Source organism: Osmia lignaria, chromosome 14, assembly GCF_051020975.1.
Source record: "Osmia lignaria lignaria isolate PbOS001 chromosome 14, iyOsmLign1, whole genome shotgun sequence".
NCBI classification, from domain to species: domain Eukaryota; kingdom Metazoa; phylum Arthropoda; class Insecta; order Hymenoptera; family Megachilidae; genus Osmia; species Osmia lignaria.
In genome coordinates, this window is record NC_135045.1 from 1788981 (window position 1) to 1805251 (window position 16271).

Here is a 16271-nt window from a genome sequence, read left to right on the forward strand (position 1 = left end):
AATAAATAGCGAGACGTCGCGTCGGACCGATGCCGTTTCTTCGCGGTTCAAACTACAGGAAATCCATACGAGTTAGTTACCATCGTGTCAGAGGTTGATAGGCTATCTCTTGACACTTGGCTCGATCGAAGAATAAAGGAAAAAGTTACCGTTCGTGGAAAAGCGCGATTGATCCGCGCGACGATATCCGGTACGCTTGCACACCGGATATCGCGTGTCTGAATCCGGAAGACGGTCTCGAGTTGGCTGGCTTATTCGATGAACCGATATTTAACACTTCGACTTCGATTTAAAAAGATAAAATAGAAAACGCGAACCGTGATCGAGGGAAAAAATGAAACTGGACAAAGGAAAAAAAGAAAAGGGACGGAAAGTTGACGTCAGTAGCGTACGCAAGCGTTTAATCCGACGCGATAGAGGTTCGCTGCGATGCGAGAGGCTTCTCCATTCGAATCAATACGACACACGCACACCGGGCTTCTATATATCTGCTGTATTAAACGCGCCACGTCGCATTATCCTCGAATCTCAGGTACAGGGAAAAATTCGAGAGTATCGGCCAGGGAACGATGTTCAAAAGTACGCTATTTCGTATCCGTTCAGACGCGTCTTGCAATGAATCAACGAGAAAGGGAATCGTTTGAGAACTTTTTTGCCTAATTTTTCGTCGAGAATCGCGATGAAAATGACAACGAAGAGTGATAGAGTGAGAGAAAACGCGGGGATAATGATAAAAAATGATTACTACACAAATTGGACGTTATGACGTTCTTTCTCCGGATAAAATAAAATATAGTGTAAATTTATTTTAGTTATACCGAAAGTTCTCTGTAGAGTAGCCGTACAACTCATCCTATGATTTATATAGCAAATATTCGTCTTGTTGTTTCACGGTTGCAAGGGATGAAACAAAGGGAATTAGGAAGACAAAAGTGACTGCTCCGGCAGGAAGTAGAATTGTTTATGAGGGTTACTCCTTTCTACGCGATTTTCCTACATATTTACACAAAATATCGTTCCTGGCTGGCATATTTTTTAGGCAACTGAAAACAAGCGATCTTAATTTGATTAATCAAAAAAGGTAAAATTGTTTTTTAACCGACCTCCACGGTATTCAAAGCGTTCATAAAGAGGTAATGTCATTTCCTAGTACACTGTCGTGTCACTAGGTTAAAGTAACAATTTCTAATGCTTCAAATTTCAATAGCACAGTATTAATATCTGAGAACTTTTGTTACCCTATCGATATCGCTGCGTCTGCTATCGTTCGAATGTAATCTCTCCCAATTACGTGGCGATTAATGCCGAAATGTGTAAGGAGGTTAAATAACATTGAAACTGCGATCGGTGCAACCACAGGATCGTGGCTGACAGCCAAACGGAAGGTCGGAAGTGGTCCAATCTCCGAATCGATCTGAGGAGACTCCTTTTCCATTTCCAGGACATTTGCAAGAGCATCGACGTTATGAGAAGGAGAGGGACAGACGGAACACTTTACAGAACGGGCCAGACAAGAGCTACTTCCGGTTAGCTGGATAGAACGTCCGGGCTTTCCTATTGAAGAGCTTTCGATAGTTCGTCGAGCAATCGTATCTTCCATTCCATCTCCGTTAAATTTTCTCCTATGTTTCTGTCTTTCTAATCTGTTATGTTTCTTCTCCTCTTTCTTCTAATAATATACAGCTACCTTTATAAACCTTCATTTACTCTCCTTTCTTTATATTTATTTTCATTCATAGTTTATCGTTCACAAGTAAAAATGATATAAATATTCGTTGCAGTGTTCGGTAAAATTAATTGGTAAAACAATGTCCTTTCTTCGAAAGCTATCAGGGGTTTAATGATGGGGCGAAATTCCCTTTTCGGGATAAAGGGCAATCTTGTTGTCCCCGGGACTTTAATCGGGAAAATGGGAGCCGAAGATAATCTTTCGGTATCATCAAGCGAATTGCAGCTATCTCTGATAAGAGCTTTCAAGGAATCATTCCGAGTGGCTGTTCTTTACTTTGATCATGAAAGATCTTTCTCTCTTTCAACGATCTCGTATCAAATTATACGACACTGTCTAATTTCCCCACTTCCGAATGACTCTCGTCCAAATTTTAACGTACATTCCTGTTCAAAAGTTTCGAATAATTTTCAATCTTCTGATTTTCGATCAGAATCATAGGGTTATTTGTAAAGCGATAGAAGAGATTGCGTTTTCCGATAGTCGATCGTTGTTAAGTAGAGTTAATCGTTTCGCTTCATTAAACGGAGGCGTAGAATCGAAGGTATTTTAACCGAGTACACCGAATATTCCAGTGAATCCACCGACTGACAATGAATGGCACGAAATCACCGAGTCGAAGCGAACAGGGGTTTGGCATTATGCGGTTTGTAACTGACTGGTAGGGTGCGCGTGTGCCGTGTGACAAAATTCATAGAGAAAATTTCTGTACCGTGGATCTCTGTACGTGACGCAATGGAAAATTAAATTCGAAACTGTTCGTTGTTTTATTTCCTGTGTAGGTATCAGTTTTCTGTTATTCCCAACGGCTACTACACAAAGAAGTGGTAGAACTCTGCCTGACCTTTTTCGAGTGCAACGAATCCATACTGTGGTTGATTCGATTTCTGCTTTTTTATTCTTCTCTTTCCTTCTTTTTTTTTCCAGCGCCCGTTTGTAACCTATCGATGGTGCTTGTTGCATCAATTGTTATTTAAAACACTCGAAATTCTGTTCGAGTGGCAACAAACAGAGTGCAACGACGCTTGAAAATTATTCAAATCTTTAGGATATTAAATGCTGAACCTCGGTCAAATTGTACTTGTTACAATTTAATCTGTTCGTTAGCCATGAAAAACGTTTCTCTAGTGAATTTCACTCAGATATGATAATCAGTTTCAAGTAAGACAACTAAACCGCGTAAAGAAATGAATTCTTCATGAACTTGATTAGAAAAGTTTCTGCAATATCTGAAGACCAAATGCAAGAAAGTAAACGCAGCGGAAAATTTTTCTCTCGCGTTCAACGAGAATTTCCCGAACGATAAATCAAGAGAAAAAGAATTCGTTCAAATGTTGAACGTACATTAAGAGAAGAAAAATAACGAAATCATAAAAAGTCTGATGGTGTAGATTAAACAGAACGGGAGATTGTGATACATAGGCTGGTGTCGCGCTACGCAACACGATAATTAAAATATCGTTGTCATACGAACGGATCGTGTAGGGGAGGTACGGGGAAATGGACGTTACGCTTGCAGATTTAGCGAATGATCGTGAAACACCATAAATTAATGAGTCGCAGACACCGAGGGAAGGAAATGCGTGTACGGTCCGTTGACTAATACGTACGTTCCTAATACTCGTTGGCAGCGGGATGTATTTACGAGTGTATCGCCGTGAATCTGCCGATTTCAACCCTCGTCCCTGCCCCTCAAGGGACGGCCGCCCCTGTGCGTGTGTACCCCTAATTAATTAACCGAATCGGACGTTTCCATGCAGCCCCGCGTTTAATGTCACCGAATCTACAAAAAATTCGGCTAATTTATCGATACCTCATCGAACCTTTTAAATCGATCACATTCTGTTCATCAAACACGAAACAATAATCATTTGTTTGTTTAATCCCCGTACCCGAATGTAACAAGTTTCTATAAACTCACACGTTATTGCAGTGATAATAATTTCTAATTATGATAATATTTAAAAGATCTTCTGTTTCTATCAAATTTTCAATTTTCACTCAGTCATCATTCTTCAGCTTTTGAATTCCAAATTTTAAATCGCCTATCAGCCCAACCCTTCATTCACGAAAAAAAAAAATATGCAAAATTTCGTTCAGAGGGAATCAGAAACGATCGTGTAGGTTGAGAGATCATCGTCGCTCGTAACAACGTCGAAGAATTAATCGAAGCGAATAAATCGAGCCGCGTGTCCACGAGTCGTTGACCAGTCTGCATGGTAGCCGGTATTTACGACTTAGCCCCCGAATTCATCGTCGCAGGTTCAACGATTGCGACCTCGTTAACAGAACGGTGAGATATCGACGTCGAGGCGTGTCGGTGGGCAGGATCAGCTTCGCTAATTTCCACCATCGACAAATTATTCGCCGCTGTTAATGGGACACGCGCCAACATTAAACCCAATGTCTGGGCTGGATCCACTCTACGCGATCTACGGAGTGGATTAATTAAAGGAAATCGATCGGGGGTGTCGATAAGATATAACCTGGCCACAATGGGGATCGCCTGTTTTATTAGACCATTCTTCTGACGCTACTGTTGATCTTGCATCGAGATTATTTTAACAGCGATATACTGCTGCCGATATTGTTAGGTATATTATCTTCGACGAGGTGTTACGAATATTCGAACGTATTATCCGACGAAAATCAATGGCGATATTCATTTTTCCAACCCCTTGTGCGCCGTGGAAAATTAACAATTGCTCGTAAAATATATTTTAAAATAGTAGGTATTTTATATTTTCTATGGTCACGATTTATAAGACACTTTGAATGTTTATTCCAGGTGCACTGGATTTCCATTGTGCGGTAGAATTATTTTTTACCCCGTCCACTGTTGGCTTACGTTCAATTGCACGATGTACAGGATTTTGTATTGACCCAGATATTATATACGTGAAATCAATGTATTAACCGTGCTGCACAAGCCTCGTGTTATGCAATGCGAAACCTTGATTCCATATAGAAAAATTTTCTTCTCTCTTTAGTTTTCATGCAATTAAAGTTTCGTCGTTATTTTTACTGTTACACGGCGTGAGAAAGAAGAAAATATTGAAAGATCGAGAGCAAACTTTCGTCGAATGAATTAATATTGACACGGTGCAAACACTTGTATTTAATGTTAATCTTGAACTGTGCATCAGTGTTTGATCAATATTTATGCGATCTTAAGTCAACGTTTGTTCCTGTTCATATTTCCGGTCAGAAGCAACATTCGATGGATTAATGATCGAAGAAACGCGCAAACACTGCAGCTTTCGATATTTTATGTATGATTTCTAATAAAAAAAAATGAAAAAATGATTTTCTTTAGAAATAGATTCTTTGCAAAAATGAATCTTTTCTTCCAATTTGCTTCGTTGATGTTTCTTGGATTAATATTTTCATTTTCCTTTCAAAACTCTACATAGCCCAAGATGTATTTTCTCAGTAAATTCTTGGAATAACTCAACCGTTAACAGGTGCACTTAATACCAAGGTTTTCTTTAACAATGTATCACTGCGGCGTTTTTTTAAATTATACTGCAATGTTAATTACACGTGATGTTTAATAGCATCCAATCGATCTGTATCACATTATATCGTGCAGAACTACAGCTGATCAAACGTGTACTTGTTTGTGTTACACGGTATACTGAATACACTGAATATATTACTAGAGGTATAGGATAACACGTGTTTTGATAATCATATCACATCCTTCTAATTTTTCTTCCGTAAATATTTTTACGAAGAAGGACGTAAGAAATGAAATTTCCATTGAAATTCATTTCTAGAGTGAGCTAAACAGATAATTTTTAATATAACGAATATCAATTTCGAGTAACGCGTTATTTGCAGAATCTTCATCGCGGAACTTCTGTTTTACAGCCGTTTCAATGGCTAGGAATACCGAATTTCTGAACGGGAACGAAGAATCTCGGATGGAAGTAACAACGGCGTCGTTGACACAAATCGTCGCCAAGTGTCATCGAACACTCGGAAAAGTTCTGCTAATACCAGACCGTTCGATGCTGTGGCAAAGCAGTTCGCGAACAATTCCGCACGGATATTTCTGAATACACAAGTGATACGGTGAAACGAGCGGGAACTTCTCCCTGTCCTCGAAACGACCATCGACCATAGAGAAATTTTAATTCGAACCGAAACAGTTTAGGAAACTACACCGGGAAACGTCCGCGTTCCAAAGCATCTTTTGTTCGATAAAAGGAAAAATGGCACGCTACCACAATTTTATGCAATTCGGAAGATTGTAAAGGAACTGAACGCTTGAAATAAAAATGAAAATTAAAATCAAGAATATCGCTTTACCTATTTCTTGGGATTACAACGAACGTATCTGACCATCGAAAACACGAATGGAGGAAACTATAAATTTCAGAGATAAAACCTAAATGTATCAGCAACGAGGAATATATTAAAACGAGATATGTACACGTTGTAGAGGCTTGTCACGAGAAGCACGCTCGAGAGAATTCGAGCGGCGTGCGTTAACAAAGAAAATGATTAATCGTAACGAGTGCAACGTCGGTACGGTTGCACGTAAAATAATTGAGAATTTTTGCCGAGTATAGCCTTCCGCCTTGAAAACACTGATAAGCCTCGGTAGAAGAGTATTTCGTCAACGATACCGAGCGAAACGGCATGCCGGCTACGGTCAAAGGGCAATAAAGAATCGAACGAATCGTGTAGAATGCTGCAATCTCGCGCGATCGTGAAATCATGCTCGCCAAAGTCAGGCCGAATTAGACGTTTATACGTTTTCATCTGGCGAAAAAGCCCTCCCGGCTTGTTTCATGCATGTTGCATGAATCCAGACTTGCCCGAAACACCGAACCTACGTGTGTAACATGTATAATTTATATCGTCGATCATGCTCAATCGTGCGATGTTTATTGCAGCTTGTCCGTTCGTTCGCCAAAGCAAAAAGGTCAAGATGTATTTTATTTTTAGCGAATTGATAGGATGACACTTTGGAGTTTGTATTTTAACGAAACAATAGAACAAAGCCTAGAAAATCTACAATCAATTTATATATTTTCATACAATTCAAGTTACTTTTGTTGAAGAACCTCGATCCACGTTCGTCCATCAATTTTCCAGCGGTATAGTTACCCTTGACCATCCCTCTTAAACATTTCATTTCCTGATAAATGCATTCAAATAATTCCTTGGACCTTCCCTCGTATTTACTCGTTATCTCCGAGGTAACTTAGCATCTCGATAAACATAACAACACGGCCTTTACAATGAACCCGGAAATTTGCATAAAGCCATCTGTCCTCTGTTCATTTGCTTCCCAGTTCCTGCTCAAAGGGAATTTATCGTTCGAGAAAAGGGACAGAGGCTCGCGAGACGAATCCACTCGATTTAAATGAATCAACATCGAGAAGAGCAACGTCGACGAAATTCCCTGCTTCGGTATCCACCTCTATTCGGTTCCATCATTTAATTATCCCACCGGAGAGGACCTAACCTTGTCATTAAGAAATCGAACGAGTGACCACCATGAAAATTGCCTGATCCTCCTTTTTCTTTCCTCCTCTACGATTCTACAGTAACCAAAGGTCTTTGTCCATTGTAAACGAGATCTTTTCCAAGTACGCCTCGTGAAAGCGGGTCAAAGAGCGGCAAAGAACTCGTCGCTCATGTCCTTAATCCTATTATTGGATTTTTCAGAACGTCCCGTTACCATTCCTCCCTTCTTTCCTTTTTTTCGTCTTCTTCTTCTTTTTCTTCTTCATTCTCTTTTATACAGACATCTACGTACTCCCCTCGTCTCTTTCTTTCCCTCATTTTCCTCTCCTCGTTCCCTGTCCCGATAGCCGATAAACGCTTCAAGCTGTTTACATCGGTCGCAACAACTGCAGCCGAACAAACTCTCTTTTCACCGATAACACGTCCGATGATTTATGAACGCTGATAATGGCCACTGTATAATGCGATGCACTGCGAGGCCAGTGTCTTGTAAACCCGCTTGTTATCGGCCAGAGGACATCTGGACAGTGATCGACCAAACGTTCGAATCACGTGCTAACAAGAATGTAAATTCGAGTATTACGTGGCCAAACGAGGGTAATGTTCAATCTTTATCAACGCGTACGATGAAAAATATTCGTCAGGTTGATTCGAAGGGATCGTGGAAACTAATAAGAATAGGGTGCTTTATGAAGTGAGAAATTTCGTTAATTATATCCAACTACTTGTCTTGAATTTAATATCATTGTTGGCAGTGTATTTTTGAATAAACGGACCTTCGATCTCCTTGTTTCAGGTGGTTTCCTCGGCGACATAGCTTTGCCGAACATCAAATACGAAACAGAATGGCGACAGCAGAAGCTGAACAAAAGTTATCTCGAAGAATTGGAGAAGTATCGAGACGAGGTACTGAAAGAGGGTCTCCAGGTTGAAGAAGAGGGTCTTACAGGTAAAAAAGATTCTTCTCTTTTTCTCGTACGAAGATGCACCCTATTTTAGATTCTATCTCGTCGTGGCTCGGATGTGTGTGTGTGCTAGCGACAGGTGTCGTTTCAGAGATCCTTCAATTTAAAAATGAGCACGACGCTAACGAGCCGCATCAGGAGAACGAGGAGATCGTGGCTTCTCAAGAGAAATCCGAACCAATTATGGTGGACCGGAATCAATACAGCATGGACGGCGAGCTCGAGGGTGGATTCAGTTTTAAAGCGAGGAACGACGATGCCAGGCCTGGTGTCAGGGACGAAGGAGTCGAATTCAGGTAGTACGAAAGTTTCCTACGAAAATTACTACCACGATTTTTAGTATCACGATTATAGACCGCGGCTGTTTATCCACGCAACGTACTGGAAAATTGAGAGAAAAAAAAGTGGTAAAATTGGAAAAGTAATTAAAAACGTAAAAACGAGTACTCATTTTGCGGAATGTTTCTTGAAACGCGACCTAATTTATAAATTAATTCGAGCTTGATATTTTCAACTTTATACGACGTAGGAAGTATCGAACAAATAATGACAACAATGATAAAATTTCTCTCGAAAGCCACGAAAAGATGTTTTCATGCGTGAACTAATTAAAAGCACTAAGGTGATTTCACTGTCTGCGATGTTAATTAAAAACGAATGATAACTTGCACTGTGCGTGTTTCGTATTTTCCACTGAATTTTAAAGCATTCTTGAACGTTTATCATGAAAATATATTCAGTTTGTAAAAGTAACGAATTGAAAAAATAAACAAACCAAAGATAGAATATAAATTAGTATATCAAATTACTTTTCGTCTCTATAAAGGATATCAGAATTTCTATAATTTGAAATGAGAAATCCGAAGTCGGTCGCTTCGACGAGCTTCGTTATTCTAACGTTAATTAATTGAATTTTGAAACGAATTTCTAGATATCTGAAAGATTAAAAGCTTTTAGATTTCTAAGCGAATATAGTTATTTAATGTTCATTCAAAGGATTATAAATTTTGAAATGAATCTGAAAATTGCAGATTGGAATCGACGACTCCTGCAACGAAAAAGAGGCACTCTGCTCGAAAACAGAACCACGATGTTTCGCAGACAGCATCGAACGTGAACGCGACGAAATCGAAACAGTCGTTTTTGAGAACATCTCACGAACTCGATAACTTTTCCACGAGCACGGATAGCACCAATCAAATGAAAGACGCGAATATGAAGAATATCGAGGAAGTATTCACTGTTCAACCGGAAAACAGCACGCAAAACGTATCGAAGAGACGACATCGACGTCATCATCGTAGAAGGTATGATTGAAGCGGTACTTTTAGTTTCTAATATCCGCGATATTGAACAATCAAAAAAGCCCGGATGCGAGGAAAATGAAAATTTAAAGACACACAGTTCTGGGAAATAATAGTAACCCGTGCAAGGAAAACAAGAAACTCATCCGAATTCGATTGCGCATAAAATAATGGAAACAATTCCACGGAACAAAACACATTTATCAAAGGAAATTATTGTCAGGTCAATGGTTTAGAAATTTATAGTACTTGTTAGACTTTCCAGGAGATATTAATGCTTGATGAATTTGTAAGAAAGAATCGGATAAATTTCAATTCATTAAATCACAAACCTGTACAACATTTACTTAATCAACTGAACTATTTGACAATAAAAATACAATTTACTTACAACATTTAATAATACGAAGGTTTTCATTTTACTTTCTATAAAAGAGAATGATTGACCCAGTTTAGCAAGTGGTCTTTAACGTCCAACATTCATTCAGAAATTGAAAAAAAAAAAAAAAAAAAGCATTCGATATCCAATGGAGTGGGTTGCTGCTGGCTTCGATAATAGAGTTCGCTGCTTTAACTCGCACCTTCCCTATCATCAACAATTTTCCGCTGCTGGAGCTACTATGCCAATAACAATGGCCGTCACCGTAAACCTAGAAAATGGGAACCGATACTGCCGGTCGGGCATTTTCAGCCCTTAAACTGCCAATAACCTGTCAGCATCGGCACTAGTGTCTCTGATCGGTCGTACTTGTGTTTGTGTATAGATTATGTACGTCTCTGATGAAAAGCAATGGGGGATGAAATTCACAAAGGGTGAAACAGGCACTCGAGAAAATCTATTCGTGAAAATCATTTTTCGTATCCAAATCAATTTTATATTCAAGATACGTCGTTGGAATTTCATAGAAAATGATCGAATACGTTTAAATTAGCCATGGGAATTAGCTGATCTAATTTTCTCGTCAATCTTCCTGACATCGGGCTCGATAGTCAGCAGGTTTGGTCAGGGCTCTTTCGGTTCCATTTCTCGTTTGAAATAGGCTTACGAAAGCGTTTGTTTATAGCCTGTATCCGACACCCGTGAAACACGATCGCACTGTGATTCGCCAATGAAGCTCCAGAGAATTCTGGAGAGGATCAAGCCGGACTTGATACCTTTGACGTGGTTAAGCCTCGTATCCGCAGAAATTTCTACCAGCCTACATCTCTATACGTGTACGCCTCTCCGCCATCGACCACACTTTAAACGAAACGAAACGAAACGAAACTGGGTTTTCACATTTTCCATGACATATTATCAATTCCCTAATATTTTTATCTATCCTATGTTAATTACAATTTGGCTCTGAAATATAATTTCTTTCTGATATACTAAAGACTAAATCGGCAAACATTTTCCAAGTAGTTTAAAAAAGAAGAGTAAAGATTCAATTACTTTTGCCGTTGGTTCAATCGAACAAGTAATAACGTCGAACGGGAAGAAATTCCAATTAAGAAAAACGAGCAGAAACGCATTAATTACCGAGCGATAAGAAAGTTTTTGAGGGCCGCTTTTTTCCGTTGGCCCTCGAGCGAGGAACAGATCCTCTGGCAGTTGTAAATTTCAGTCGTCTTCGAGTATATCGGATAGAAAGGACGGGCAAGACGCATTAATTTCACCGTGAGTCCAATCTAATCGGGGCTTAAGCGTTTTTCATTGAAGAGATCCGTGAAGGTGATCGTGGCCACGAGGGGTAGCCCTCGTCCTATCGATCTTTTTCTCTCCGTCTCGATTGCTCCCTGTTCTCGTTTCAACTTGTTCGAGAATGAAGAGGCAAAAAGTGGCGCGCACAGAGAGGCACGAAACGACGGAGAAGCCATGGGAAAAAAGAAAAAAATTGTTCGAACGTAGAAAGACGAGAGGAGAGTGATTTATCGGGATCGGCCGAGGGAAAAATTTCGTATTCAGCGAATACGTCGTTCGATCGCTAGTGGATCGGTTCCCGTAACTCATCATTTTCCGCTGTCCTTCGTGATTTCCGTTCTGCAATCCCTATCTTCCGTTCAGTTGTATCTCCCCGAGGAGAAGGATCTATTTTCTATCCTGCCTTCCAGATTATGCTTGTTGCTTGTTACGCTCGGACACACGGAATAAATCGTTTGAAATTTTGAAAAAATACACCATGCATCGAGTGTCACCAAAGGGAAAAGCGTACGCGAGAAGAACGATAAGATTGAACGAACGAGCGGGATGGGAGAAAATAGAGGATTCCGCGAGCCTAGCCGTGTTTTTATTAAGGATGATTGATGAGAAATCACGAATTCGTCGAATTCCAGCGAGCCGGTGGATTATTTCGGTATGGCGAGGACACTGATATATTATATTGTGGTTTATTGCTTGCTGGTTAGAGGAGACGATAGCGGTGCTCGCTCGTTACGGGGTGGAGATGGATCGACATTCGAAGGGGTGGTAACTAGCGCACGTCAAAGCTAATAGAATGATCTATGCGTCTCGCGATCGTTTGATTGAAATCCACGTCGTGCTGGCCGATGGAACCGAAAGCCATTCTCTGAATGCCGTGGCAAAGAGGAAGGATGACATTTTGAAAAGGGTGTGCAGCTGAGTCGCATGACTTTGCAAATGAATCCAACACCCCTACCAGATAGAATCGGCAGGGATTCTGGTGGTACGAACGAATGCAAATAGCGATTGTCAAATATTTATCAACTTTTTCAATATTACAATGAAAAGTTAATTCCGAAAGATTTTAATTGATATAAATAATTTTCTTTCGTAAGAGCTTTCCTTTTACCGTAAAAGTACTATAGCTATTATTGACTTTGTTACCAGGGGTAGAACCTATTTAAACCTTCGAACCGCGAAAGCTGGGAAGTTTCGACATAGGGATTTAATGGATTCCGAGATTAGAGTGAATCGCCCGATTATCGTTACGTTTTATATCCGGAACTGCATTTGCGGTAACCCCCTACAAAATCGCTGCAATCGAAACAACTGTGTTTGGGTTTTGTTACTCGTGCTATTTGCTGCTGGACACGGTATTAAGCAAGAGGTATCGTGCCGGCTTGCGGACCTACTTTAGAATCGAAACAATTCGCGGAAATATATTTCCTCTAAATTGGAAAAGGAACGACGGTGTAATAAACTTTACGGACTTTTCTTTTCGTAATTATCTTCGTGTTATCCTATTCTGAGAGTTTCCTAAATCCCGGATCACCGGCACGATTTATTCTCCCGACAGGTTGCGTTCATTTTTCATTTTCATACTTCAAACATGTCACGCGCAAATCGCTTTAACGCAAATGATCTTTCTTCTACTTCGTTAACTGAACCGCGACGTTCGCTGACAAGTATTACGAACGACGTAAACGCTCGAAAGAGTAATTCCATGGAATTACATTCAATAGAAAGGAGAACTGAACTGTTTTAAAGTGCTTCAGCATGAATCTTACATTATGCACGTTTACACCTTGTATCTTGCATCAAACGCGTTGCTTTAACTATGAACGAGATAGAGGAGAGGAAAGAGTTGAGAATTCAAGCCGCATGGGAAAGATCTTGAATATTGAAAAGATCTTGCTGGTAGGAGGAAACAGAAAAATATACGGGGAAGAAAATTCTTTGGGAAATGGAAATTACTAGGGGGTAGGTAGATATTCAAAGATATCGAATGTAAAGGGATGTAACAAAAGTTGAAATAAAAAATGTATTCTTCGATCTAGGAAACTTTCATTTTTCTATGAAGTAAATTGGATAACAATTTGGGAAGGAGTAATTGCAACAATCAATAGTGTCCTGAACTATCTTGAATAGTTTGAACGATTCGATTCAGAGGACCATCAGAGGGAAACTAAATTACAGAGCCACCTGTAACTACACGGTTTAACCTTCGAAAGGTATAAAGAAGGCTATCAAAAGTTTGGGGATATTTGCGGCATCTCTGTGTCAGGTGCGGAACCACCCTCGCGACTCGCAAAACGAATAAAACCTCAGATAAACAAAATAAAATTCCACGATAAATTTCTTCAAAATACAAAGAAACTCGAGATGATCCGTAGCTGTACATCACTGACGATCGTCTGTGAAGGTGGTTGAAAGAAAGCAACCAGCTCTAAACGGTGTTTTTCTCGTTGGCAGGACAGAATTTCAACGATATGCACGTGCGAGAGGAGGTCGGTTCGTCTCGCCTCTCGTTTCTTCGTAGCTGGTGCAACGGTGCACCCTTAATGGAACTCGCTCGGCTCGAGGCTCCGTTAATTAATTGTAATGCCAGGCCGATTCAGAAGCGCATAGCTTGACGGTCGAGAGTCGCCGCTGCAAGGGTGGTTCACCCTCGCGACCGTTGCTGCGGTGGGGAGATAGAGGATCCGCGGAGAATTACGCCCCCGCGGTAATTAGTACTAATAAACGAGGGGCATACGCGTGAGCTCGTTCCGATGTTTACGCGATGCCGAGGGGGGCAAATTATTTTTCCAAAGTGTCACTCCCCTCGTGCTTTTTCCTCTCTCGTTTCCACTCATCCAGCTTTTCTTCTCTCTCGTTTACTCGCGCGGACTCGACATAGGCAGCTTAGTCGCGTTCAACAAGGGGACACGATTAAACCGTGTCTCTTCGTGTTTGGATGTTGTCGGGCTTCCGATGTGTTCCGCGCGACAGACTACATAGCGCACCGGTGTAATGATAAAAAACAATTGAAAAATTTTAACTCTTACAACTAGGTAAAGAAAAATCCTGCGATAATCAACCTCGAGTCATTTCGAAGTCTCTATTTTCAGTCCTTCACGAAGTGGACGTTTTTCATCGAAAATTTTGCAAAATCAAACGACTCTGTGAAGCTTAATAAATTTTCATTTCTGACAAACTATGCGCGTTTCAATTCAATCGTATTGCTTTTCGCGATGTTACGATTGCTTTTCGCCCTGACAACGGGGACCCGTGCAATCGTCCGTTTCGAAACGGCAGCAATTTCATTCGATATCGTAAAAAACCATGAAACCGCGGTACATTCGATTCACGAGCGTTGTCCCGTTTCAATGCCACATTTCGTGGGCATTTTTATAACCGTGAACACCTGTTTTTTTTGTTTTTTTTTTAAAATACCTTCAATTTCCTTTGTATCATTTGTTCATCCTTTATATCCGTTTTTCTTTCAACCCAGTCATTCCATTAAACTATCGCATATTCTCTACGTTTATTTATTCTCGGTATAGGTTCACATTGAAGCTATAACAATTCGCGTAACGTCCATAAACTATTTCGTCGGAATTGGAGTACCGAGCCGAGTATGTGGCCGAGAAACTTGCACGGTTATCTGTCCGTTATTTACTTTGTCAACAACCGGTGACCAATGTTGATTATCCCTTGAAACGTCTGACCGTTTTACGATGCGATACGACCCCCGATGGTAGACGCAGGATGAAATTGCTATTTACAGGACAATAATGGGGCCAGGCCGCGTACAAACCTCTAGCGCCGATAATAATATTCAATGTTACGCTAATAGCGTATTAATAACAGAAAGCTTTCCGACTTTAACGAGCCACTGTTCCGGCGACGTTAAAACATTTGATGGTTGCTTTGTGCCGTAAATTTTCCGGTCTTAGTCTTTTAACGAGCCTCGCGTTCAGCGCCGCTAGCGAGTAAATTTTCCGGTGTTTCGTGTTCCTTCTCTTTCCTCTCTTTTTTCTCCCCCCCCTTCTTCTTCTTCTTCCTCTTCTCTTTTACGAGATTTTTTTCTTAAGCGAGACCAGCTTTTCATTTTTACCTCGGCGAAAGAAAAAGAGAAAGAAAGAAAAAAAGAAAGGGGTAGTTCAACCCCGTTCCACTAGCATTATTTACGCTATAACTGGTAAAAAGAAGATAGAAAGGATTAACTTGAAATTTTGTTGCCCTTAATGGAGAGGATATTTCGGGAAATAATGCGTTTATTTTCAGAATGAGCAAACGTAGACATCGTCGTCGGAAGATACCATTGGTCAGACGCGATTTCGACGACTCGTCCGACGAGGTTGTTTCGTTGCACGATCGACAGCTGCGCTCGATCGAATTCTACGACATGGAACATAAGCCGAAGTATCTGGCGAACAAACGTGGCACCACGAGACACGGATACTCGAGCAGAAGACGAAGAGCCGCGACAGCACGGAAGGAACGCGTATGGGACGACGGGGTGATCCCGTACGAGATCGATGGGAATTTTTCCGGGGCGCACAAAGCCCTCTTCAAGCAGGCCATGAGACACTGGGAGAACTTTACTTGCGTTAAATTTGTCGAGCGAGTACCCACGGAGCATCCTAATTATATACTCTTCACCGAGAGACCGTGCGGGTGAGTTTGCCAACGACTGCTTGAAAACCACCGAATAGTAACTTTCCTTTAAAAAGGAAGGATCAGTTGTTTCGAAAGTTCGTAGAGCAGTTTAATACCATCGAGGTAAAATCTAATCAAAGACGGTACTATGCGATTTTTACAGGACGTTAGAAACTTCCTTTAGTCGTTTCGTTTGTTGTATTCGTTAAGAATAATTAAACAATCCCGCAGATGCTGCTCGTTCGTCGGGAAACGAGGGAACGGTGCTCAAGCCATAAGCATCGGGAAGAACTGCGACAAATTTGGAATAGTCGTTCACGAGCTGGGACACGTGGTAGGTTTTTGGCACGAGCACACCAGACCCGATCGTGATCGTCATGTACAGATCATTCGCGACAATATCATGTCTGGTAAGTGGAATCCCTTTTTCGATTATAAAATCGTCCATTCGATCTTTCGAAACGTACACCCTCGGAATTCCCTCC

General features: G+C 40.8%; 1 protein-coding gene and 1 long non-coding RNA gene across 3 annotated transcripts in view; one reads left to right on the forward strand and one right to left on the reverse strand.

The window, feature by feature from the left end:
* LOC117609159 (uncharacterized) overlaps positions 1-16271 on the reverse strand; it is a 38910-nt gene that overhangs the window by 14539 nt on the left and 8100 nt on the right. The window lies entirely within an intron of this gene.
* tok (tolloid-like protein 1 tolkin) overlaps positions 1-16271 on the forward strand; it is a 35320-nt gene that overhangs the window by 13528 nt on the left and 5521 nt on the right. The window contains exons 1-6 of one of the 2 annotated variants that reach the window (XM_034335118.2): positions 5095-7904; positions 8007-8159; positions 8267-8471; positions 9207-9482; positions 15412-15804; positions 16018-16196. In XM_034335118.2, coding sequence (XP_034191009.2) covers positions 8359-8471; positions 9207-9482; positions 15412-15804; positions 16018-16196 — 961 coding nt within the window. In that variant the 5' untranslated portion in view covers positions 5095-7904; positions 8007-8159; positions 8267-8358. Of the gene's footprint in view, positions 1-5094; positions 7905-8006; positions 8160-8266; positions 8472-9206; positions 9483-15411; positions 15805-16017; positions 16197-16271 lie in introns of those variants that run through there. The other variant, XM_034335117.2, reaches the window with a different exon arrangement.